Below are 26,254 nucleotides of genomic sequence, written 5' to 3'. Positions count from 1 at the left end.
ACTTGGTCGGTCTTGAATTCTTTACTGTCAGTGGATATACACCTTATTTTTGCCTCCACCTGTTGTGTGCCCTCTCCCCAACCCCACAATGTGCTGTTTCTGAAATACTGGCTTTGGCTTGGTTCTCTGAATGTTTTGCAACTTGGATTGTGTATCTGGCTTTGGGCACCCTACTGACCGTGGACTTCATCTACACTTAATGTTATGGTTCTTGGAAAGGGGAAGCGGGTGACAGTCTGATACTGTTGGCATAAAACTGTGTTTTTTTTCCTTTCTTTCTCTTCTTTTTTTTTGAAAGTCTGGGAAGAAAGCTGTTAAAGCAGTCCTGTGGGTTTCGGCGGATGGACTCAGAGTTGTAGATGAGAAAACAAAGGTTAGATTTCCACTTGAAAAGTTTTACATTTCTCTATAATAATGTATGTTCTATAACTTCAAATGGACACCAATCTTTATGTTAATGCAAGTGTTGGTATTTGAAGGGAAGACTGAAGTGTGTAATTAGTTTAATTAGTTGAGTAGTTTATTGTAAATGTATGTACACTTGTGTGTGTGTTTTTTTTCCCCAGTTAATTTCACAGTACTCTTAAGACATATTTCATAAAATGTGGCAGGTAGCACAAGATTGGAATATTTTTGTTGCATTTACCAGAAGAATCTTTTTTTTTTTTTTTTCCTGATAAGTTCTGTGGACATTGAGCTTGGAGCATCCCTTGACTTCGTTCTGCACCACCACAGAAGGGTGCAATAGTAATACATGAACAAACTCATGTTAATCAATACAATTTTTAGTGCATCCAAATCCTAGAATGGCTCCGAGTGAACACGAACTACCTTCCAAAACTGCAATGAAGAGAGTAGATGAAATAGGAGGGTTTTGCCTTCAGGCTCAAGCTAAAGAATAACATAAAATTTGATGATTTCTAATTCTAATCTCTTAGCTGCTGGTCTGAAGTGGAAGACTAATGTGTTTGTGACATCCTTCTAGATTGTTTTACAATTGTTTTAAGTCGTGAAATAGCACAGTATGTACCACCACAGCAACTGCATGCAAATAATAGCAAACAATTCTTGGTTTTATCGAGATGTAGGCAATTAGAAATTAAGACCATTAGGCTTGCCTAGATAAGCATACTAGTATTTTAAAAGATGGCATGGCCATTACAACAATTTTACTCTCATTAGTCTGAAATAATTAATTTTATTTTCACGTCATTTACTGTGTCAAGCTAAAAGATGATTTCTGCAAGCCAACACTGAGAAGCAGGTAGAGATAATTCACATCCTTCTGTAGTACAGCCACCTGTCAAACACTCGCTCTGTGGCCAGACTTCCCCAGGGCTGCTGGTGTGCTCTGGTTCATCAGCACTACAGTCACTGTCTCTTAAGAATACAAACATACTGATGCAGGGGAATTCAGTCTACTGATTGCCTCATTTGAAAGTAATAGTACATGTATTATTTTTAGAAATGTTACTGCATATATCAAGTCTTTAAAAATTGAATTTTAATAAGCTGTGCACACACTGGAGGTAATTAAAAGTATAGGACTTAAAAAGAGCATATGCTATTGCCTCCTGGTGGTTTAATGCATTAGCGCAGGTGCCAAATACTAACCACCAACCAATAGAAACAGTTTTGAAAAAAATATTGAAAAAGATATTTTTAACTAAGATGCCATAGTTCTTTAACTCTACTATCTCTTTTTTAGAAACACTTTTCCCCTCAGTCTGTGGGAACAAATTGAGGATGTTGGATAGTACCAGTGCTGCTGGTGCATCCCTACTTAGCTCACTGGCAGATCAGCTTTGGCTTTTTGTGTAGCAGCTGCCAGACCTTCCCCCTAGCAGACCTCCCTTGTAAGTTTCAGTGTTGTGTTTTAGCCACAGTAAGGATTTTTTTTGATTGCAAGGCTACCGGAGCTGTTGTAAAAATAAAATACAACAAAAATGTGGGCTTCATAGTCTGGAGGAGAGATCTTAGGAATTGTTTGGGTCCCTAAATTCTCAAGTGGTGCCTTGACACGCTTCTGCCAAAGGTGGAAAATGTCATCTGTCCTTTTTGTTTCATATTGGGAATAGATTCTGAATGGTGAATTCATTGACAGATAATTAAAGCCACATCCTCTGTCTATGCTCTTTTTAGTATAACTCATCTTCTTGCAGTTAACACTGAAAATTACTTGTTCAAGTATTGCTCTGTATCTTCTCACGTTTCTTTTATTTTGGGGTGGGCTGGATTTTTCCCCTCCAGGATCTTATAGTTGATCAGACAATAGAGAAAGTTTCTTTCTGCGCACCTGACAGGAACTTTGATCGGGCATTCTCATACATCTGTCGAGATGGCACAACGAGACGCTGGATATGCCACTGCTTTATGGCTGTAAAGGACACGGTAAGTTTAATATGGTGTGTGTCCAACTCTCCCAGCTTCTAGCTGAAAATTATGCTCGGCAAAATTAACTACCTAGAATAATGCAATACGTTTTGATGTCAGCTAAAATATTACTTAGTCCTTGAAAATTGTTTTAGTTCTAATCCTCTATATCTGAATTATTTGCCGTCCGGCTCTGGTGTCGTCTTGTGGAGAGAAACGGTGCCCAGCATGTGTACAAAAGGAATGCAGTCAGCCTCAGACATCTCTCGCAGAAGGGAACTACTCTTCTAAAAATAGAAGATATTCTCATCTGAAAATGTATACAGCCAAAAACTGAAATGGCAATGACAGTTTTCCCAGGGTAAAAATCATAGTGAGTAAATACAGACTGGTTAAGAATGCAACCTCTTGTATGCAAATGTTATCTTGAGTGGAAAGTCATTTGAATATTAAGGGATGGAGCTAAACTGAATTAAATTAGCATCCTGTTTGCTTCTAAGTGATAAGAGATTTTTCCAGTAGAAGGTTTGAAATTATCTCTGTCAGTCTCTCGCTGTGTAGACTTAAGGAAGTTATTTAACTCCATGATCTGGCCTTTTGCTCTTTCTGCTTTTTGTTGAAAATCATACAAAGTGCTTGAAACCTCATGCAAGTTCATTGTGTGAACCCCACATAGCTGCATGTTCAGAGCACTTGTACTTGGAAATTTATCTTTTTTTTTAAAGAGAAAGCACAAAGTTAGAAATTCCCAGCTAAACTTATATTAGAACTGGAGCATTTCTATTTTCTTCTGTGAATAACAGGTCAGTTAACGTACTGATTATTACAGATGAATTGGGCTATTGGTAGTTATAGTGTATCTGGCTCAGCTGTAGCTGCTGTATCTGCTGGATTCCTGGGCTTCCTCAGACTTGAATTTCCTTATTGCAGTTATTGGATAGAGGGTCATTTTTGACCTCACTGGTTAATAATGGTAGTGCTTTCCAGAAGCACTTAACGGTTAATGATGGTTAATAATGGATGTGATTTTAATACCAACTCGTGTGTTTGGTCAGGGCAATTAAGAGGTGTAAGTAGTCACCACTGTACTTTTAATTTTCATGCTTGCACACAGCAGTGCCTCCCTGAGCCCTCTGTAAACTTGGTCCATCTCAGAATAGCTCTTATCTGTGCTGGGACTTACACAGGAGATGGCTTCACAGGAGTTTCTCTGTGCACAAGTGTGTCCAGAGGTGAGGGATCAGTGCAGGCATGTTATCGCGCTAGCATCTTAGGAGCAGTTGAACTAAACAGATTATCTGACAATCTCTTTCGTTTCTGGGTGGCCTCCTTGAACATGGCTTGTGCATTAGTCACTGGAGTCTTTATATACCAGGTTTAATTTTAGAGCCATACAAAAGGTGGCCAATTACAGTAGTTCTCTTTAATGCCTTAATGAGATTCCTCTTGTAAAGCAAGGTTACCGCTCCGCGATGCTTGAAGCACACGTATGTTTCTGTTCCAGTGACTGTATGACGCAATGTTGTCTTGTGCAGGGGGAAAGGTTGAGTCACGCCGTGGGCTGTGCATTTGCAGCATGCCTGGAGCGCAAGCAGAAGCGAGAGAAGGAGTGTGGAGTGACGGCCACCTTTGATGCCAGCAGAACCACGTTCACTAGAGAGGGGTCATTCAGGGTCACTACAGCTACTGAACAAGCGGAGAGAGAGGAAATTATGAGACAGATGCCAGATGCTAAAGGTAGGGGCTGCGACTTAAACAGTCATCCACAGTGAGCAAAACCAGCACCGAGGTGAATTGGAACCTTTGCAAGGATTGAGACTTCATGTTCTTGCAGCATTCCCACTCTTTAACATTATTATGTACAAATCGTATTCCCAGGTGCTTGTCCTTTCACAAAATGAAAAATGCTCCCAGATTCACTGGCAACACGTTTTCGCACATCTCTAGAAAAAGTACAAGTGGCTTCATATGTAGAAGCTGCTCCTGCTTTGTTTTGTCAGCTTGCTTTATGGCAGAGAACACCATAGGTAATAAAAGGCCTTATTAGAAAAATGTTATAACAATATAACAAGTCTGCCAGACATGAAGTAATCCTTTTTGTTGTCTGAAGTTCAAGGTAGATGAACAGAAAATTACATGCATTTTTCTTAGAAAAGGATGTATTTTTATTTTAAAGGCAGGTTACAAAATGTTATAGAGTTATGTTGCATGAGGGAAGAATGGATTAATCACAGTGTGTTTTCTAGAGGGAAAAAAAAGCCCCAAACCAAAACAACAACCTCCCCATAAAACACATAACTGTTGCACTGTTAATTACAATCAAAACCAGTGACTATCTGATTTGAGAGGAGTTAGTTTTTATACCTTAGCCATTTAAAGTGTTCTGAAATTCAAGTGAAAGCAGAACTCTTTGCCCAAGTTTTATTACAAGTAGCAGAGTTCTTCAGCTAACAAAAAGAATATTATAAATATTGTTCATAGCCCTCTTTACAATGGAGTTGAACTTTTGTTTCAGAGGGTTCCACGGCACGTTTTAGGCTGCCCCTCAATTGCAAAACTTTAATCTTCGTTTTCATCATCCATCTGCTTGTTCTCATGTGTTAGTTTTCAAATGTGCTAAATGAAGCTTAAACACAAGGCCTTTGTTACTTGAGGGCATGAGTCAAAGTCTTGACTCAATGAAGGTGTGTGAAATCCTTTCCAAGAAAGACTGATTAGAAAAGTTTCACTTGAAGGAGCAGCTGCAACTCATGGGTACTGAAGCTTGCAAGACAACATAATTAGTTCCTCCTACCATTCCAGCTCCTCAGAAATCTCTGGTGTGACTCCTCTCTATATCAGACTTCAAGTTACTCTGTTGATGTGCCAACCAAAAATGTCATTGTTTTTCCTAAGATGTTTGGAAAGCAATATGGGTAAAATGAGAGTTCACACCAGGATGGTGAAGTTTCCTCTTCCCCAGCTGTATTGAGCTATGTTTATTGCCCTTAAAGCCAATTCCCTTATGATGTGAGTGAGAATTTTCCTAGAGATGGAAAAATCCACGTTGCTGTTCTAATCATAGGTGCCATCATTTAAGCTAGGCTTTTTCTGATATTTCTGCCATTAGGCCTGGTAGACAGGAACACTGTGGTACTATGCAGAACTCCACAAAATGAAGCAGCTGACTTTAAGTTGGTGGAGCTTCCAGTGCAACTAACTAGTGACTGGGTGGTAACACTACAACTAAATTCAGTTCATGAGTGACACAGGAACTCCCTGTAATGGTAGCAAGGCCTGTCAGCTCAGAGGCTGGATCTGCCTTGCAGCACATGTCCATCTCTCTGTTGGGTGTTTCCTGACAGAGCTGCAGCCCCAGCACTGAATGCAGCCCAACCCATTAAGTGCTGCTGCTACCTTTGTTTTGGCCGCTGCAGCTTGTGCAATGTGTTTGGTTACTGCTGCTGATTCTGCAGGGGCAGGAGGGCGCCTTTGAAAACAAAGTCCTAGAGCTGGGTTGTGCTGCTGCTGAGCTGTGCCGCCCTAAGTGACTTCATACATACAGTCTGTAGTCATATTTCAGCCATAGTTCTGTGTGAGGCAAAATAAGGGTCTCAAACACACAATATGCTTTTCAGTCTTTATCACAGATGAATTACAAGTATCCTGAGCTGGGGTCTCAGGACTAACTAGAAAGAATACTTACATAAGACCATGACTGGATGTATGTAAAGTGACATGGTGAAGACAATTAAGGTATACAGAAATGATATTTCTGCTGTGATATAGAAACTCATTTGGAAGAGTACTAGTTATGCAAATTCCTGCAATTAATCTTTTCAAAACAGGCAGTTGGACACTACTTTGCTTTACTCGTCTAACCTCACCCTGTTTCCTCCAGCAGTTGAAACAGAAGCGAAAACAGTAGCACCAGGTGCGGCACCAAACAATACTGCCCCCTCTTCTGGCTCACCAACCTCTCCTACTGCTGAAGCTGCTGCCTCTCTGGATAAAGAAATGAGCAATCCCCATGCTATTCCCCGGAGGCATGCCCCTATAGAACAGCTTGCCAGGCAAGGGTCTTTCAGGGGCTTCCCTGCCCTTAGCCAAAAGATGTCTCCTTTTAAACGCCAGTTGTCTTTGCGAATAAATGAGCTGCCTTCAACAGTGCAAAGGAAGACTGATTTCCCCATGAAAAACTCAGGTAAAACCACATGGTTCCAGTGAAACATTACCTTAAATTGTCTCTTCTTCCTTTCCTTTTCTGTGCCTTCAAATAACTCCCTATTTTCTAGTAAATCCTTCTTCCTGCCTCATGTGGATCACTTCTCATGAACAAGCATCACGGTGTCAGAAAACTGCTGCTTTGGAAGTAGGCAAGAACTTAAAATGCAGTATTCACATGCAGAAGAGAAACAGTTCTAATCACTGTCTGAAATACTGGAGCACAGTTTGAAGTGTTCCAGGAATGGGTGTTGGTGAATTAGTAGGTGCTGGCTCTTCCCTCTGAGTCACTGAACCAGTTCCTCCACTTAATGCCAGGGCATCTTGAGAGACAAATCCCTTCGAGGCCTTAACCACTTGTCATGGGATCATGTGATGCTTTCCTGCAGTCTGTCCTTCTGCCTGTCTGAATTCTTCTTTTTGAGAGCAATGAAGTGGCTTTTCACCTTGCACTAAAAGAAACTTTATTGTTCATGTGGTACAGCTGGCTCTATCAGTAATGCATGATACAGTTTTCACATGATGGTAGTGGGGTTTTATTGCATCATCCCAATGTACACACCTGGGATGCTCAGTACCTTGCGTAAAGTCCTAGAATCCCCTTAGCTGGGTTATCCTGCCAGCCAGCTGTACTTGCACTTGGCAACAGAGCTAGTCTTAGGGCTCTAAGCTTTACAGTGAAAGTTACTGTGGCAAAGGCAAAACCAACAAAACCACCCAGCCTTCTCTTACAATTGTTATTTGGTGACCTGTGCTTTAAGACCAGCACCGAGCAGTCATAGCGCACAGCTTAGTAGCGATGCTCACTGAGCACACTGCGATCCGAGTTGTTCGTAATTCAGAACATTTCTGATGCATGTTCCCACATATGCTGCTGCCAGTGCTGCCATCGTGCCACATGCGCTGTATTGGAATATCCCTCAAAGAATCCATTTTTGGGCATGCCTCCCCATGAATTTTAAATACGTTGCATGTTGTGTCCAGACATAGCATGTTTTTTTTATACTATTTGTGCTTAATTATAACTGCTCATGTCAGTTCTGTGCAATGAAGGACTGATGATAAGTGCTTTTGAAAAGCAGTGCGATTAGTAATAATGAGAACATCTGGTAAGTTGGCAGTTTTACTCCAGATGTTACTTTATCCACATTATGCTGATGCTTGGTTTTAAACTGAGTGTCCATTTTATTAGATCATTCAGCTTTTGCTTTTCATCATTCTATCACAGGAGCCAGGGATTTTAGCTACTGCTGAACTGGAGCAATCAGTGTTCTGTCTCTAGACTTAACTTGCCACTGTACATTGCTGTCAGCACGTTTAAACTTCATCTAGTTACTGTGGAAGTATGTTGCTGGAACACTTAAACCTATCATAAGTATTTTCATTTTGCAGAATGCCAAATCTTAGTGCCAAATCCTTGATATGTTTAGTACTTTAATACTGAAAGATTTAGATCTCTACTAAAGCTATAGAAAACCCTTTTATTTTCTGAAATGGACATCCTCTTGCATTAACACAGCAAAGCAGTAATAACTGACTTTAAATCTGGAATGCTGATCTCCTTACCCTCTATTTCAGGTCAGGTCTTCAATACTGATTTTAAAACTGTCACGCAAATCAGTAGCAGGAACATCTAGGACATAAGGGAACTAATTACATTTCAGTTTCACATTGGTGAAATAAAAGAAATTGTTTCTGTATCCTTTAAGCTTCTAATTTAATGAATTCTGTTTACATTTTAGTCCCTGAGGTGGAAGGGGAAACAGACAGCATTAGTGCCCTGTGCTCTCAGATCACCAGTGCTTTCAGCACACCATCAGAAGATCCTTTCTCTTCGGCCCCCATGACAAAACCAGTGACAGTAGTTGCACCACAGTCTCCTGCCTTTCAAGGTTTGTGATTTCTTTGCATGCTGTGGTCATGCTGAGTGAGGCCTGAACGCACATAATGTTGCTTTTCAGTAACACCTAGTCTTAATTTCTTGTGCAAGTCCTATTATCAGTATTCTGGGGGAATGCATCCCGCTTTATTCATCTTGTCTGTGTAGTTATTCTGTGTTTTTGTTTTTAACAAGAAGTTCGTGCACCTACCACACGATAGTTACCTGTAAAAGGGACTGGCTTTGAGATAATGACTATTTTAACTTTCTGCCTCCTGAACTGCAAAAACCTTAACAAATGAGTCTCACAGGAACTAAATCCTACAAGGGAAGATATTTTGTGCCACCACATGATTACTGTTTTTCACACAAGCTCTTATAAAAGTTGTGGAGAGATGGCCAACTATAGAACTCATAGCAGCCTCTAATCTTCATTTCGCTCATATGCTCTTATACAAGTTGTGTGAAAAAATAACCTCTCCTTGTTAAATGTAGTTTTTTTAAAACGTTATTTTGCATCTATAATCTGTTCTTCTTTTGAATCTAAAATTAATCATACAGTAGCTTCTCTTTATCTATAAAAACAACAAATTTAACTTCAGCCAATCATTGGAAGTCAAGACCTCATCAAATACATAAAAATCCACCATCTCACAATTCTGTTTGCAAGTGTTGGATTCGTGAAACAGAATTTACTACCTTTAGTGGCTGTCAGTCCAATTTGGCTAATTTACACGAAATGCTGTCATGTGGAAGTGTCTAAGAATTGTTGTATGTTGGTAGGTATGACATGGTCCACTAACATTCCAGTCACGTGCATGCCTTGCATGAATTAATTGCACTGATGTTGTCTGCTCCCATTTTAGTTAATGGCACTGCCTCTGCCTTCTGTGTGCTTGCTGCTAAACCATCCCAAGCTGCTGTAATGTCCACAGCTCTGCCAGTTCGGGAAACCAATCCTTGGGCTCATGCTCCTGCTGCTCATACTGGAGCTGCAGCCGTGGTCACTGGTAAGAGTGGAAGTAAATCCTCTGCATTGCTATGAGAACCTGAATCAGAAGCATAATCGAGCCCTTGAGACAGTTGTCAGTGCCACTTAATGGCAAGTGGAAGGAACACTAGACAAAAGCTGGAAGTACTTTGCACAACTGGATGGAGGGAAGCGATGAACTCGCTGGTCTGTAAGCTGGACTGATTCTTATTTTGGCAGCATCTTAGAAAATCCACTGCTTGAAAAGGAAGTAATGAAATAGTGTGTGTGTGTGCGCGTGGAGGTGAAGGGAAAAGCATCTTTTGTTTGTTCTTTCCACTAACATATGCAAAGGGAGATCAAGTTGGGTACTTAAAGGCTTTAAAGGTTCATTTCTTCTGTTTAATACATTTAGTCTGTCCTTCCAGTGCTTGTCTATAGGTGTATACAATGTAAGGTGGTGCTTGAAATGGCTGTCAGCCATGTGGACACGTGTGCTATCAAACTGTCCTAATGTAAGCTCAGCTCGAAAAGAGCAACTTTGCTACTGAAATAGTAGGTTCTGCTTTGCCCTGTAAGAGTACCAGGCACATTTTCATTAAGACAGAGACCCTGAGCTCTGCCTCGAACAGTTTCCTGCTGTAGGAACAACAGTAAACCAATCTTTAGGTGGCATTTAACGAGATCAGGCCTAATGAGGACTACTGAGCAGTAATGATTTTCCACTTCTCCAAAACACCCAGTAGCACAAGAATTGTGGAGCCATCTCTAGCAGGTCCTATGGGAGGGAAAGAGAATTTGAAACTGTAGGGAGAAGGAAAAGCAGAATTCAGCTGGAGGGAGATAGCTTTGAAACTGTGGGAGGAATGGAAATGATGGTGTGTGGTTTTTGTTGTGTTTTTTTAGTGGTGGTGGTGGGGTTTTTTAATTGTTAAAGATGAATGAGTTAAAAATCAGAACTGTTTTATAGAAGAAAAGTCTAAAATGCTTGGTGTTGAGCACTGCGAAAGGGTTTGAGAGGTTAACAGCTTGAGTTATACCTGAAAAGAGTAAGGGAAAAGTGGAGATGGAGGAAGAACATAAACAAAGGAGTCATATTAAGTACAGCTTACATATTATATAGTCGTTTGATTAGATGTATTGCCTTAAATGTTCATGTATATCGTAGTGAGCACTTACACTTCAGCATGTATGGGACAGAAAAATGAATGTTGTCTTAAACTCCCAGTACCATTACATTATTGCCTATAGAGGGTGATTTAGGATACAGAGCAAATGAGTCTTAAAACAGTTCCTTGTAGCTTGGTGTTTTAATTGACCAGGCCTGAGCCTCAGAAACTGATACTCCCCAGTTAGAGGAATTAGTGGTTATGGACTAGACCATTGGTCCCCAGTTCTGAGTGCAGGTGGCACTCTCCTGCACGCCCTGGAGTCTCAGATCTCTGCTATTAAAAAAATAATAATAAAAAATTCCACCTCTCCTGACCAACGTTGTCCTATAACAGAACAGTACAGTGGATGCATAAAGATGCTTCCAGTGTTGGTGGCAGTCTGTCCTGTGGAGAGAGGAGGCCTGTCTGTCCTTGTGTACATCCTCCAGCCTTTCTAACTGATTAAAGGGTGAGGACTTGGAAACATTAATGAGTTCCCCACACTTTCCTTCCCAGGTACTGAATGGAGCAGCACCTCCTCAGGTGCGGCCTCACCAAGTCCTTTCCAAGGAAACCACAGACGTACTCCCTCAGAGGCAGACCGCTGGTTGGAAGAGGTCTCAAAGACTGTCAGAGCCCAGCAGCAGCCAGCCCCAGCCCCAGCCCCACAGCCACTCCTCCAGCCTCCTCCAGCAGCTTCCCAGTCAGCACCAGCCTTCCCAGTCAGCACCTTCATTGCTCCTCAGCCTGTGCCGGTGGGTGTGGTGCCGCCCATGCAGCCACCGTTTATTCCAGCGCAGCCCTACGCCGTAGCAAACGGGATGACCTACGCAGCCCCAAGCGTTCCTGTGGTGGGAATCACACCTTCCCAGATGGTGGCCAATGTCTTTGGCACGGCGAGCCACGCTCCCGCAGCCCATCCGCATCAGTCACCCAGTCTTGTCAAACAGCAGACGCTCCCTCAGTACGAAAGCAACAGCGCTACCGCCAGCCCTTTCTTCCACCCGCCCGCGCAGCACAACGGCTCCGCAGCTTTCAACGGGGTTGAGGGTGGGAAATGGGCTGCAGAGGACAAGCATTCGCAGCCCCCCGCCGCTGCGCCACAGGTAGACCCCTTCGAAGCACAGTGGGCGGCCCTGGAGAGCAAGACAAAGCAGCGCACCAACCCTTCGCCGACTAACCCCTTCTCAAGTGATTTACAGAAGACATTTGAGATTGAACTCTAAGCAGTCCCGGAGGGGGTGGATAAATTGTACATTAGGATAGAGGGATAAAGGGAGCAGAGGGGACTGTTTCCGATCAGTTTGCTTTGGTAGTCCCAAAGGTCCCTTCAAACAAAAATGGGTTAGAAAGAGGGAGCAATTACGGGAAGGATATAAACATACAGAGAATTTACCGTGCAGTTCTTAAGAAATGCTGGAGCTGCCCCAGTCTGCATTCCCTCCTCGCTTGGAGAGCTGGAAGTCAAACAGAGCAAAGAAAGGCACCCAGTCCCAAAGCCTGTCCTGCAGAAACAGCGATGATCTCACAGAAAGGGAGGCAGATTTTGTACCCGAGTCCTCCCGATGCCATGTGAGTCCTGGACGTTCCCCCTCAGGGAAAAATTGGGGTGGGGTGGGGGTGGATATGGGTGGGAGATTGTCACCTGCTTAGCAAAAGCTGGGTTTGTGGAAAAAAAGTTGAGCTTCCATTTTGAGTAACACAGTGAATATTATATGTAAAGAATAAAGTAAAGCCAAAATCTTTATTTTTATGCATTTAGAATATTTTAAATAGTTGGTTATTAAAAGCTGTATGAGTTGTAAGTAATCTTGCCAAAGGTTAAAAACAAAGGGGGTTGGATGTAAGAAATTGTACATAAGATTGATTTATCTCTGATTCTTATTGTAAGTAATATTGGGGGGGCGGAAAAAGGGGCTCTAGCTTGTTCTTGTATCTGTTCATTGTAAGTAGCATATTGCAACAACAATCACAACCCAGTAAGTCATGATAGTGTAGTTTTAAATAAAGAAAATTAAAGAACAGTATTGTCATGGTTTGAAAACCATGGGGAAAATTTACTGGTTTTTATTGGAATGAAGCTACATGTTATATATAGTATGGGTTTTTTCCTTTCATGTATTGCTGCAGTTTTGTTGTCTTAATCTATTGGTTCTAACACTACTGTGACAACTTACTGTAATCATATCTACATCCTGGGGCTACCTGGGAAACCATTTTATGTTTGTCTGTCAATAGATCTTAGAGGTTTTTAACTTTGTTTTTATTTTTTTTCCCACTGATTTGTGAAACCTTGTGGTTAAGGCTGCAGCTGCTCCAGGTTCTGCCTCTGGTGACTTGTGAAAACCATCTCATTTAAACTTTACTTTTAAACTTTGGCCTTACAAGCAAATGTAAGTTATATATATTTGTACTGATGATTTATAATCCGCTTTAACAAGAATAAATGTTGGTGGTAGAAGCACTGTCTGTGAAAGCTTTATTCCCCTCCCCCTTTCAGTTTTCAGCATTCTCCCTTCTGGGTGTCTTCTGTGTTATTAGGGGGATGTAGAAGAGCCCTGCTTGCCCACCTAGATGCTCCGTAATGGTGTCTTAGCACCTCTCATTTTGTACACCACGTGAGGTTACCTTGAACTTTGAGACTTGCAGATATCCTTGCTAATTAAAGCTCTGAAATGCAGGGCTTTACTGAAAACATCAGATAATGGGTTTACATCACCGTATTTTCTAACATTGAGCATTTACGTACAGACAAATACGAAGACAGTAATATTCAAAAAGGAAAACTCACTTTGTTTTCTTTTCCCTGCTGGTAGGAATGCAGATCCTAAGAGGCACATAAGACAGTATTTTCATTCCTTTTGTGTTCTCCCAGTAAGTTGGTACCTACTGTGTTAGTATGACTGTTTCTTACTGCATTCTGGTAGTTTTAGACCTCAAGAAAAGTCACACTTTGCAACCTGAAGGGGAAGAAATGTTCTCCTTGTTGGGCTCTAGTGTTTGAGCTTGCCAGCAGTTTTCCATTTCCAGAGAACAGCAAGTCTCGCAGGGACATGGTCAGTTCTTACCTTTGTTCAGTATGGTACGAATGGTCATGACCACCACTCCCTATAAGTACTGGATTTGGTGACAATGCTTTTTTTAGCTTTCAAAAAGCAAGCAAATAAATGTATAAATTTCTAATAGAATATAATAGAATAGGCTGTTCATGCTTGCTTTCCTGATAGTGCCATAGCTTTCACAGCAGTGCCCAAAGTTCAGCTGAACACAGCCCAGTGTAGCTACACCCCTCCCCTGCCCCAGAGATAACAGTGAAGGAGATGGAGCCTTCCTACAATCCATTGGTTAGGGAAGAAGATTAAGATCTTGATTCTCAAAAAAATTCAGGCAGTTAAGTGGCACTATATTGAGGGGAAAGCTCAGCTTGCCAAATAGAAGAAACATATAAGACCCTTTGGTTAACTAGTGCAGTGCTGACACGTATTTAAAGCAGGGAACTGCATGGCTTCAAATACCAGCCATAATACCCAGGAGGTCAGGACAAACGCTTCACTGAGCACCTTCAGCACTGACATCCTGCCCATCAGAATGTGGGTGCCTGTTACAGCCCTCACAGGTCTTGAGGAAGTGTTCCCTGGCCACAGCTTAAATGAAAGCTGGCTAAACACAATATTTAAATATTCTAAAAATAGAGCCTCTGACATGGTGGAAAGGGCTGTTACAGAACTCTGACTGCTTATTCTGGGACAAAAGGGTCTGATACAAACACAACAGCTCCAGCCGTGCCCCTGAGCAGGTCCACAGCCCTTGCCTATGCTCTGTGCCTGCCACATGGCAACTGACAGGTCTTCACTAAGACTGGAGTTTACATGGTCTGCGATATATCCTTGGTCTCAATAGAAAGAGTCACACTATATGCTAAAATAGGAAAATATCCTATACACCAAAAAAACCCAAAAAAAGGTGCTAGTCTTTGTGTTAAATGCAAGATCATGTACAAACACAATTAGAGGGTCTTTGGCCCCTCTAATTGTGCTTGAATATCCAGTGAAGACAACTTCAAACCTTACGCTGTAATGCATTAGCAGAGGAAGTTTTCACTAATCAAATTAAAGGGTCTTAACTGCAAAACACGTATTTTTTCTTTTTCTAGCAAGCAGAGTCTCTCAGACCACAGACCCAAATAGCTGTGTGACTGCCACCTCTCACGCCTTTACTGGATTGCTTCTAAACTTTTCCTTTTGTTCGCATCTTAAAGCAGCGTGTCCAAGCCTGACGACACACCTCTGCTGAAAAGGGTGCAATCATTAGGTTAGTAATTCTTATTTTTAGGTGCAGCTGAACTGATTTACTGGATTTAGAGTCCAAACCAGCTTTTGGCTGTCAAGCCTGGGGATTTACACCTACGTATTACGGCTGCCTGAGTACTGAGTCCGGACTGAAGGAGAGGAGAGTGGTGTGAGAACAGTCCTGAATTAGCTGCCTTCCTCAGAACTCTTAAAGAAGAAGACAAAAAAAAAAAGAACAGCAACAAAAAAAGCTCCACCACCCCAAACAAATCATCAACATCAACACTACACACCGGGCTACTTGTTTATAGCTACATCTATACAAATAATAAATGGGTAATGGTGCTAATTAATATAATTAACTCATCCAAGCCTCAGCAGGGAGTTTTGAAGTGAGAAAGAGGGGGCCTGTTAGGCTGATGCTAGCGTACAACAACACTGTGGAGACTGTAAATAATGCTTTTTTCAGAAGTTATAATTCCATTTTGAGCTATTGGAGACACCCAGGAGCCTTTTCTGCTTTAACAAATCCTCCCATAATCTCACCTCCCCACACACAACCCACCTTAATGCCCGACACGTTCACAGCCTCAAGTGCTTGTTACCCCTCAGTGTTCATCTTGAAACAAAGGATGCTTTTCAGCTACAGCTGTTGTGCATCTGAAGTCCTCGCTGGTTAGCCCACAGCAGCAGGAATCAGCCCAGGCCACACACAGGGGCAGGCTCTCCGAGACCAGAGCAGATCCTGGGAAGGTTTATCCTGGCAAGACAAATGCCCCTACATGCATTTCTGTGTGTGTATTATTCGCCTCCCCCAGTTCAACCTCAAGGCAATGCTACCACCAAGCCCAACTTTGCAATAAATTCAACAGCACCGTTCTGTCTCAGAAAAAAACAAAACAAAACAAAACAAAAAAACAAACAAAACAAACAAACAAACAAAACCCCACCAAACCAACCGAAAACCTTCTGAGCATTCCTAGAGTGATATTTTAACTGCAGCATCTCAGAATAATAGTGTTGGCATATTCATCTAAATTGCCCCTAACGTTCAGGAAGGGCTAAAAGTATTCTTCTATTTTGTGTTATGCTTTCTGTGAGGCATTGTTTCTACAGTTTCACTCCAAAGCTGATTACAGTCAGGTAGAAACCAAATGGACCCAACTAGAAATTTTCCTCAGGTCTACTGGAATAAAACAGCTGTGGTAACATGACATTACAGCTGTGCCGCTAAAGCTCGTAATCTCATAGGACCTGAACACTAATTTTATACGCATCAAGCTGTTTCTCATGGCCAGAGCCCTTTGCACTGAGATGGAAAGTGCCCTCCAAGATTACAAATGTTCATCACTCATTAGTGCTTTGGTTAAGCCAGTTCAGGACCATCTTCAAACACTTCAGAGATTAGTTTTTTTTTAAGAGCACTTCTCTTGCATGCTTGTATGAAGAACTGGTGTCTCTCTCTTCGGTTATCCGCCGCCTCTAAAGTCACAGTGTCCTTACGTTCCCAGTGTCATCTTGTTCTGTGAATGACAGCAGCTACCCTTAAGTGAAGAGATGGATTTGCCACAGCAAGGCATGCAGGGGGTGGAGAAAGAAGTCTGCAATAAACTTGAGGGTGGTGGGTCTCCTTCCTGGGAACAATTACAATCACTACATCATTCAATACACCCTCTTGAGCTCTCAGGCAGGGCAGAGCTCTCAGAACAGTTTCATGAAGGAAAAGGACAAAGTTCAGACTTCCAGTCTTATAATCCATCGCCTGTGGCCATGGAGGTGTCAGTCACCCACGGTGATGATGGGGCCTGTCCTGCGGCTGGTAGCGAGAGCAGCTGGCGCAGCAGAAGCTGGAGTAGTACTGGTTCCCACAGAGCTGGGCCTGCAGGATCAGTTCGCAGTTGGCAAGATGTGGCTGGTCCACGCACTCTCTGCTCAGGTCCACAACGTGGTTCACAGCAGCTGCAGCCAAGTAGAAGGGGAAGCAGCTGTAAATACACTGCCAGGGCTTATCCTCAGGTTTCGTTTCCCTCCCAAAACACAGAGCAGCTTCCTGCTTTCTCCACCCTGCCAGTTCTAAGGGGATTGCTTTAAATATAGTCCAATATCAATGAGAGAAATGAGAGAGAAACTGGTATCTCTGGTGAATACAGTAGGAGAATTCAGTTTTTGGGGCTGATCCCACTCTACCCGCTGTGTAAAGCCATCTGGACAGTGTCCAGACTTCAAATACGAATCGTGCAGCAAACTGTTTTGTCAACAACTATGGCATTTTGGCCTCAGGAAGTTAATTAGACTCCCAGCGCCCTGGTGTGTTCCCCCTGTCCTGCTTTTCTGACCCAGGGAACGTGGAGCTCCTCAGGCAGCACAACCGGAGAGTCCAAGGTTGGTGGTGGATGGGCACAGGCGATGCACAGACTTACAACAGCGGCCAAGAGGCAAGCACGATGCTGGGGAAGCAGGGAGGACAGGTTGTACTCACTGCTAGGCCTGCTCCTCAGCACTTTCACCTCCGTGCTGGCACTGACGGAGTTGCTGCTGCTGTAGGCACTGCATGTATAGGATCCCTCATCAGCCTCTTGAACGTTGCTTATGATCAGGCTTCCATCCTGGGACAAGTGGATGTGGTGACCATCTGCCCGCATAGGGACTCCATTCCTGTGGCAAAAAAATTTTGTACCATCACCATTCCCACCCATGGGGGCTAAAGGATCTCCCTGTGCTCTTTGGAAGGGGTGAATTTTTACAAATTCAGCAGGAAGGAAGAAGAGGTCTTTGGTCATGACCTGGCTCTACAACTGGGTAGTAACACGAGCCCGAGTGAGTCTGCATCCGTCAGCCCACTGTCTGCGTGGGAGGTAGCTAGCTGTTTGCTCGGTATAAAGACATTGCCCTTTCTACTATTACACATTTTTGAGGTTTGAGGAACTACGAGAAAATCCAGGGTGCCTTTCTGTCTCTCCAGTTTGTGGTCTGGCAGTGCTTATTAGGCTGGCATTGATAGCAGCCAGATTGCTTGAGGAACATATGGGGTAGTGAGCAATGTGCCCTCTTTCCTCTCCCTTAAAAGTGTATTTAAAAAAAAAATGTTTAAAATACCAGCAAGATTGTGTCTGTTCCTGCTGATATCCTCTGTGCCCAACAGGAAAACTGCCTGATTTATGAGCTCCTAGTTATCAAGGAAATGAAATTTGTTTCAGTGAAAAGGGTTTCATTCAGACTCTGAAACTTACATCATTTTGTTAACTGAAATACCAAACTTACTCATGGAAGAAAAGCTCTCTTTGTCAGATGACCCACTTCAGTCCTAACCCTTGGAGTAGAGGGATTTAAACAATTAGCAATCCGTCTCTCTGGATCCTTTGAAAGACGGCTCCAAAACAGAACTGATTATTTTCAAAAAGGGAAAAAAACCTGCCCCCAAACACCTGCACAGGTTCAGAATTTCACTGTAGACCATCAAGAGAAGAGGACACAGCTTTTCCTTTACCTTCATTAAAACACTTTCAATTCTCCTTTACTCACACTTGAGAGTAGAGGCAGAGAACAGTCGCAGCAGGAAGCTCGGAGAAGAGTTGCTCTTATGGTAGGGGCTAAAATGTTTGTTAGGGTTAGGCAGAGAGAGTTTTGTAAAGACCAACTGAAGATCTTCCTCTGGTTATTCACTTTTAGTTTTTGCTATTGTAATGTATGTCACTAGCTTTCCAACATGGAGCCATCCGTGAAATCTTAGGTTAAAGTCTGTTTTCCTTCTTATTTGACTGGAACATGAACTCGGAGACCACTACACCCCACAGGGATTTTGCCCAGGATTTTCAGGGTAACAGGTAAGTTGATCAGGAAAGGGCAGGCGATGCTGAGGCTGAGAACTCTCTCTCTTACCTGGCAGGCATCCTGCATTGTTATTTGGAGGGTAAGGAGGTTCAGGAAGAGAAGGCAAGTTCTGTTTCACTTTAGCTCACCTTGACCACCTTATATTCACATTGTTGCCAGTCACTGTACAATGAAGCTGAGCAGTCCCTCCCTCAGGTACTGTGATGCTCGGAAGAAGACCAGTGATCCTCAGCTCTCCTAAACCAGAAGGGAAATCGTCACTAGCAGGACAATGCCATGCTGCCCTGGCAGCAGGAGCATTCCCTCATGGGAAAAGTCCAATGTACTCTATGATGAGCTACAAGCCCTTAGGCCTTGAAACAGCATGTTTGGAGCTATGATGCTCTTGCTATGGGGAAAGTGGATTTCCTAAGTAATTTGGCCCAAGCAAGGGCAAGTAGAAGAGGCCTCAAGGAGCTTTTTCCTCAGGTACCTCACGTGCACAGAAGAACCACCTCCTTAGTTCCTCTTGCTCCTATACCCATTCCACACCAGTGTCCCAGGAACAAGGCCCTGAAAGTCACTCTTACTGCTCTATTAGCCCCTCTATCCAGCTACCTGGAGCACCACGATCTACTAGACACACACAGATTACCCTTGGGTAAAACAACCCACTCTTCCCTTGCCCTCATGCTGCCTGTTGAATGTCGGGTGTGAAGCCAGGAGTCATGGCCAGAAAAGAAACCCACACTGCCCAGCCCTCCCTGTTTCCTGCTTGTGTGCACACACGTGTGTGCATATGGACATGCTACGCATGCATCCACCCATCCAGTACCTAGAGGTCGGAACAGGACCTGGCGCTGGTCCCGGTCACGTCCATTGGAGGCAACGCAGGTAAAAAAGCCGACATCTTCAGAGCTGACTCGGCTGATCACCAGGGCCCCATCTGGCTGCTGCCTGTGTCTGGGGAACAAAACCAGAAAGCCCCTCAGCCTGTGCTTGGGTCAGGGTGGGACTCCAGGTACCAGAGCTGAAGCTGAGCCTCGTGCACAACTTCATAATAATGCTGAGCAAAGGTTTAGCAACAGCTCAGTTCAACCTGTAATGCAACTCCTGGTCCTCAAATCCCAGTACAACTGCTGAAGACTCTGGAAAAACTCACTGCTAGAGCAGCCTGTGGCAGCAGAGGGTGAGGGAGCTGCAGGGAACAGCACTAGGAGCTGTGGAAGTTCACTGCAGGCACCTGATCTCTCTCTTTGCTTTGAACCTCTGCCCTGGCTCACAGACCAGCCGGGTTTTGGCAAGTTTGCTTGCCACGTGTCCTCTTTTTGCTGATCTTGTGGATGAACTAATTCCAGCTTTGGCTCACTTGTAGACCTTGTATCACAGCTGTTCACTGGAGAGTGCCATGTTCAGGCTTTGATCTATGAAGCGAGACTGGGACAGTTGGGCCCATACCGACTGGCCCTAACGGAAGAAGCTGCCCAGCCCAAAGCAGGACAGGCCACAGCTGCATGGCCAGCAGTTCCATTCCCTCAGAGAGGAGAGACAAGTTGAGGAGGCAGCTTTCCTCCACATGAACCTGCTTGTGAGGATGGTGGGGCCACCAGGGATCTCACCTGGGAGAGGAGAGGGGCTGCCCATCCTTCTGCCACTCAATGGTGAGAGCCGGCGATGCTTCCACAGCGCAGGGCAGTCTGACTCTCTCCCCAATGTTGGCCTCCACTACTGAGGGCTCGCTCTTATCCATCCTCAATCTGCAAAGCCCACAAGCACAGCAAAAGATGCAGAAACTTCCTCCTTCAGCATTTGACCTTCAACACAAGGCTTTTTTAATCACACACCGTATTTTTTGCTTCCAAAGGGAAAGGGTAGTTTCCACAATTCCGCCAGGTCTCTGGACCTTGCCATTACCAACATTCACTCACAACATTCAGAAAAGAGCAGCCTCCATCAGCTCCTGCTCCAGTTCAGCACAGCTTGGTGCTGCACTCCCACCAGCCAGCTTAACCCTTTAGAGGCAGCAACCCTGTTTCTTATGGCATCCCTCTGGATAACAGCCTAGGAAGTGTTAACAACATGAGCACACAGCAAACAGTACAAAGTCCTGAACAGGGCACCAAGCACGCTTTCCCCAAGGTGCTTCTCTGGCACACAAAAACAAACAAATATTTTTGGGGGATGTGAAAAACCCATTTCAATCACCTGAATGCACTCAAAGCCCAGGAGTTGGCCAACCTCTTCATGTGGCAGAAAAGATGAGGTCAGGCTCTCACACCACTCATCTCTTCATGTGCTTTGCTCTCCTATAAGTACAGCTAAATACCACTTTACAAGGGAACTAAACCCTGATGTTCTCAGAGTGTAATAGAACATCATCTTCCTCACCCTCATTCTCTGATCTGAATTCTTGATCCCAAAAAAAACAAAACCAAAGAGCCTTAATTCAATGTTTTTAATTCAATGAGTCACTTCTTTCTGCTTTCAGGCAGAAGCAGCTGAGGAGTTTGCTGGGGAGTTCAGCAAATTGGCTAGGCTTTATGTTGTAAACTCAAAAGAAGAGAGAGATCAGATCACGGTCCCATTTAATTGGAAGCCCCAACATGCTTCATTTAAGGCAAAAATAACTTGTATGCTTTTATTTCTGTGGGGCCTAGAAGCACCAAAATAACAGGCAAGAAGCTACAAAATATGCCACCCAGTACGTGAGGAGAGTTTTGAGTCAAACTGGTTTGTTTACAAAATATTTAAAACAAATGGGTGTGGGCTTTTTTTAATATACTACATATTCCTAGTTTGTGCTAGTTAAACAGCTCCTATTTGCTTTTTTATAGAACAGGTTTCTTTTTCTGCTTACACTAACTTGAACATCTAAGGATACTGCTCCTGGTATTTCTACTTTCTTTTGAACATAGTTCCTTTGCTGTCAGCCTCCCTGCGCACCTTTGCTCAGAATATGCTTCTCTCAAGAGACCCTCAGGAAGGACAGAAGACAGCTTGCGACTGGGATTTTCTCCCGCTCCTGTTGTCAGCAGTTCAGTACTGCTTGCTTCCCAACCGTGCCCCGGAACAGCTGACCCAAGACCTTTCCAATCTTCAGCTTTTCTACATGAAGAGATGCCATATGGTTCATCAGCTGGGCATGGTGGACAAACTGTTGCTGTACGTGAACTTACCTGTATGTGAATTGCTGATGCATAGAGGAACCGGCTGCCTGTGCAGCCTTCCCGCCTCTGGAGAGCTCACGATGCTGCTGATTTTCCTTGTGAAGGACCTGACCTCTCTCGCCCTCTGCCAGAACAGCATTCTGGTACTCTATTCAAAATAAAATGCCATATGTGAATGAAAGGACACTTCTTGTTGTGGCCTCTTGCGTAGGGTTTCTATGAGCTTGGGAGAGCTTGCTGAACTGGAGCCAAAGAGCCCTTCAGCCATCTGTTTTCTGGCTGACTAGTGCAGTAAGCCTGCGTTGTCTGCTAATGAGAGTCACAGACCTGCAGGCAAGCAATTTCAGACTCCTTTCTCTCCTCTGTCAGTGAACATGTTGCAGCATCCCTTAGGCCACAATGCCTTCTGCCCCATGCGCCATTGCTGCGACAAAGCACACTTCAGAGATTGAAGGCTACAGGGTGCCTTGCTGGCCTGTCTTTTGAGACTAGTCTTTCATATTTGTATGGTTTTGTTTCTTAAATAAGGCACGTTTTTCACAACAGGGAATCGTTTGTTACCCAGGAGGACCTGTTTGGGCAAAACACATAACATAAAATGTACCAGCACAGAGAGCTATGGCAGACAGGTCGCATTACAGTGTGAGATGGAGAGTCCAGGAAACTGCAGAAAACCCTTTTCTGGAGTCTCATGTCTGGGATCAGGAGGCAGCTGATGGGTCTCAGGGAGGAAGGTGTGCTCACTGTGCTAGAAATGGGGCAGGTTACAGGCAAGCCACAACTCCAGTTATGAGGTGGCTTCTGCAGGAAAAGAAGTGCTTTAGGGCTAAGGCTTTTTCAATAGGCAATCTCAAAAGAAGCTTTGCTGCCTCCACACTGCGTCTTGGCACCCTTATAGCGGAGGAGACCGACTGCTTTGCCTGGCTCTTGGGACATCCCGGCCATAGAGTGAAGGCAACACTGCTGGCACAGTGTGGCAGCAGAGGAGGTTTGTTCCCACAGCCGGCTTTGTGGCTCCCGTTGTCAACAACTGTCAACAAGGAGCCCTGAGCTACCTCTTTGGTCTTAAGTGGAAGGTAAGTTACCTATGATCTGTAACTGAATCTGTCGTCTCTCTGTCCTCCCATCAGAAATGATACATGTGTAAGTCCCGGCATCCTCCGGTTTGACATGGCTGATCACTAAGGAGCTGTCGGAGCGGTAGGTGTGCCTGCGAGAGGAGCAAGGATGAGAAGAATGAATGGCCTCTGCTTGGCCAGCATGTAGTGCCCTCCCCAGCTCAGAAAAAATCCAAAGCCCTGTTGACCACACAGGGGTCACAGACAGGGAAAATAACTGCGGGAGAAAGCAGGCCAGGAACAAAGAGAAAACTGAGGTGGGAAAACAGGGAACTGCTTTCAGCAAACCTCTCCTGTCTGGAGGCAAACTGTCCTTCCAGGCAGGAGCGTGAGTCCCAGCAGTCATCTGCAAACAGAAAAGCATGACTGGGCCCTTCTTAACTGTGATTTTTCACAACATAAAGTGACCGTCTGGCTCCAAACTGTTGCTGGAAAAAGATCTCCCAGGAAAAACAGACTTTAAAAGTAGTTTAAAAAAAATATATATATATCTTGGATGTAACTGCCAGAAACTTTCAGCCAGAGGAACTCTGAGTTATTTGGCTACAAGCTTCACCTGGACTACTGACTTAGTGCTGCCTCATGATGAATCCAACAGAGAACATTTTTCTGTATCACTACATCTGTCATCTGTCAGCTTCCACCTGTGCCTTGTTATGGGACAGCACTTGTGCCTCATAACACCAGCCAACGCCTCAATATTATTGCAGGCCGTATATGTTTCTGCTGTGAACACACCAGGGGAACAGTTCATGCTCTTAGTCAACACATGGGCTTGTTTAATTATTTATTTATCTATTTTTATTTTTTTTAAATGTTAACACCAAGATTACAAAGAAAGCGGGCAAGCATATTGGGCCCTCCGCCCAGCAAGGAGCTCATCTGCTCTACAATGAAGGGGCTGAGCTCACCTGTCAGAGGAGACTGGTTGGCTGTCCTTCATCCACTCCACTCCGGAGAAGGGGGACATGCCTGTCTTGCAGACCAGCTGGACGTTTTGTCCCACGACTGCTGTCACAAGAAAGGGCTTGGCTTCCTCTAGGATGGTTCTGAAAGAGAAAGCCATTCCACTGACATCTCTGCTGCCTTCCTCTCCTCTGGGTCCTCTAATGTGGCTCTGGATGAGTCACAACCACAGGACAAAGCAGGACTGCCTGCCTATTCAGCTCTGAGCAGATGCAACACATGGGGAGCCCTTTCCTACAAAGCAAAGGCTGCTCTGGACAGAATGAATGCTCCAGGAAGAGAGAGAGGGTCCTACAACCCCTCTTTTCTGAAGGAACTAGATTTAGCTCAGCACACAGACACAGATCCAGTGCAGACACACTCATATCTAGCTCTACGCACTCCTGATTTTTGAGGTGACGCTGTCTGGATCCTGACCCAAAAAGTCTTCCCTAGAACAACCCACTGCTGCTCTATGCAGTGCTGAGATAAAGGCTCTGAAGTTCAAGAGTCGGCTAAATTTGCTTGTGAGAAGAAGCGAAACACCTATGGATTCTCATTTACAGTGTAAGAATGCCTCCCAAAGACCCCAGGATCCTGCAGTCTTTTCACACACCATACTTCCAGTGCCTGTCAGAGAGCAGGGAGAGCGTGAGAAAAGAGAGAGTGGATACTCCGGGACCTGAATAACTTAATTTACCAAAGGGCTACACATATAGCCAATCCCCTGCTGGGTATTCCCAGTTAGCTGGCCCCAGTTGGGGCAACACTTTTACTGCAGAGGAAGCTGTACTGATGCTTCACAATGAGCTGGCAAAACAGGGGACGAAAAAAAATAAATAAAATATCATCACCTGTGCAGAGTCCGTGCTGTGAATGAGTCTGCAGACACCTGGTGCCCAAATCCCTCTGTCATGGGAACATCTGCTCCAAAACCCTTGTGCCACTGCTTGCCCTCGTGTGCTGGCACCTGCTGGGCACTGTTGCTCTGCCTCTGGGAGGGCCCCGGCACTGCTCTTTCCCACCAGTGCCGCTGGTTCAGGCTGTCCCATCTGCTCTGCTGGGTGCCCCAGTGCTGGCTCTCCAGCACACCAGTCCTTGGCAAAGACTCTGGCGGCACCTCACTTCTCCAGCCCTCCTGTCTGTGGTTGTCTTGTGTGGGGTGTGAAGCCACATAGGCTCTTCCTTCTTGGCTGTGACTTGCAGACTCTGTCAGGGGTGGCTGCTGCGGACCCCGAGCATCCCTGGTATGAGAATGAGAGCCAGTGTGCTGGTGTTGCAGGGCTCCAGTGCCAGAAGAGGGCTGGTGCTCCAGAGGACTGACCGCCGCAGAGTTGTGGCACGCTCTCATGCACTCCTCCTCCGAGGAAAAGCTGTTTTTATTGCCATGACAGCCACCGTACCAAAACCGGTTGCACCTGCCAACAACAGCCACAAAATACCAGCGCGTGGTCCAGTTTGTGCAGGGGCCGTGGGCGCTAGGCAGCAGGCACATGGCAGGATACGCTACCAAAAAGTGCAGAACAAAGGGAAATGTGAGGGTCATGAAGCACAAAGGTCTGGGTGCTTCAAGCCACCTACCTAGGTGATCTGATGTGCCTCGTGGGCAAAGGGCAGCTGGGACACTTGAGTTTTACACCTGGCTCTGCTTTGAAATTGGGCAGCTTTCTGCCCCAGATTTGCCACTGGTAGAAGGAGAACCAACCTCAGAGGCATTTCTGAATCTAGATACTAGACAGATGCTTTATGACCTTTCCTGGGGAACTGTGAAGTTGCAAAGTTAGCTCTGGGGCTTCCTCTCCTGCAAGGGATGTGTGGCTGCTGCTTGCACATTTCCAGGCCACAAATCAGGTGGATTAGACCCAGTTGTGAAGCCTCATGAACTACAGAACACCCTTTCACACATTGATTTGAAGAGGAGCACAGCCCAATGTGCCTACAAACAGCCCTGTGCTCTGAGTCACAGGTATCACAGCCACATGCTGACAAACATGACATGGGATGCAGGGCTCTGACTGAGGGGTCCTTTGCCAATCTGTGGTTGAGCAGAGAGGATCCAGAGAGCTTTCCCCAGGGCAGCCCCACTGGGCTAACCACCAAGCAATTTCTGTGCTGTGGCAAAAGGGCAAGGCAACACAGCAGCAATGTGTCTGCAGAGGATACAGCTGGAACTAGAGGAGCAGAGATGCTTTTGTCCAGCAGCTCCAGTGCCCTCACAGGACAGCAGGCACTGTATTGAACTCTGCTGGCTAAAAACTTCCATGCAGCCTTGAGCAACACCTCCATCCTTAGCTGTAGCTCTCATTCCACCCCTGTCCATGGGCTGTTTGAAGGCTGAGCATGGCTCTG

General features: G+C 44.6%; 2 protein-coding genes across 38 annotated transcripts in view; one reads left to right on the top strand and one right to left on the bottom strand.

Annotated features, from left to right (window-relative positions):
• Positions 1–13,037, top strand: part of NUMB (NUMB endocytic adaptor protein) — a 95,267-nt gene extending 82,230 nt beyond the window's left edge. For 13 of the 35 annotated variants that reach the window (XM_065064516.1, XM_065064513.1, XM_065064507.1 and 10 more), the window contains 7 exons: positions 299–373; positions 2,251–2,391; positions 3,909–4,110; positions 6,254–6,556; positions 8,319–8,468; positions 9,322–9,465; positions 11,093–13,037. In XM_065064516.1, the coding sequence (XP_064920588.1) occupies positions 299–373; positions 2,251–2,391; positions 3,909–4,110; positions 6,254–6,556; positions 8,319–8,468; positions 9,322–9,465; positions 11,093–11,802 (1,725 nt within the window). In that variant the 3' untranslated portion in view covers positions 11,803–13,037. The remainder of the gene's footprint in view (positions 1–298; positions 374–2,250; positions 2,392–3,908; positions 4,111–6,253; positions 6,557–8,318; positions 8,469–9,321; positions 9,466–11,092) is intronic. The other 22 variants (XM_065064530.1, XM_065064523.1, XM_065064521.1 and 19 more) reach the window with 5 other exon arrangements.
• PAPLN (papilin, proteoglycan like sulfated glycoprotein) overlaps positions 12,302–26,254 on the bottom strand; it is a 57,344-nt gene continuing 43,391 nt past the window's right edge. For all 3 annotated transcript variants that reach the window (XM_065064504.1, XM_065064505.1, XM_065064506.1), the window contains 9 exons: positions 24,760–25,411; positions 23,872–24,009; positions 22,928–23,052; positions 21,852–21,990; positions 20,295–20,432; positions 19,511–19,638; positions 18,825–18,933; positions 17,345–17,520; positions 12,302–16,824 (listed from right to left, as the gene is read on the bottom strand). In XM_065064504.1, coding sequence (XP_064920576.1) covers positions 16,649–16,824; positions 17,345–17,520; positions 18,825–18,933; positions 19,511–19,638; positions 20,295–20,432; positions 21,852–21,990; positions 22,928–23,052; positions 23,872–24,009; positions 24,760–25,411 — 1,781 coding nt within the window. In that variant the 3' untranslated portion in view covers positions 12,302–16,648. The remainder of the gene's footprint in view (positions 16,825–17,344; positions 17,521–18,824; positions 18,934–19,510; positions 19,639–20,294; positions 20,433–21,851; positions 21,991–22,927; positions 23,053–23,871; positions 24,010–24,759; positions 25,412–26,254) is intronic.

Source organism: Columba livia, chromosome 5, assembly GCF_036013475.1.
Source record: "Columba livia isolate bColLiv1 breed racing homer chromosome 5, bColLiv1.pat.W.v2, whole genome shotgun sequence".
In the NCBI taxonomy this organism is placed as follows: Eukaryota; Metazoa; Chordata; class Aves; order Columbiformes; family Columbidae; genus Columba; species Columba livia.
Note: the sequence above shows the minus strand (reverse complement) of the source record. Positions and strands in the feature narration are given on the sequence as shown.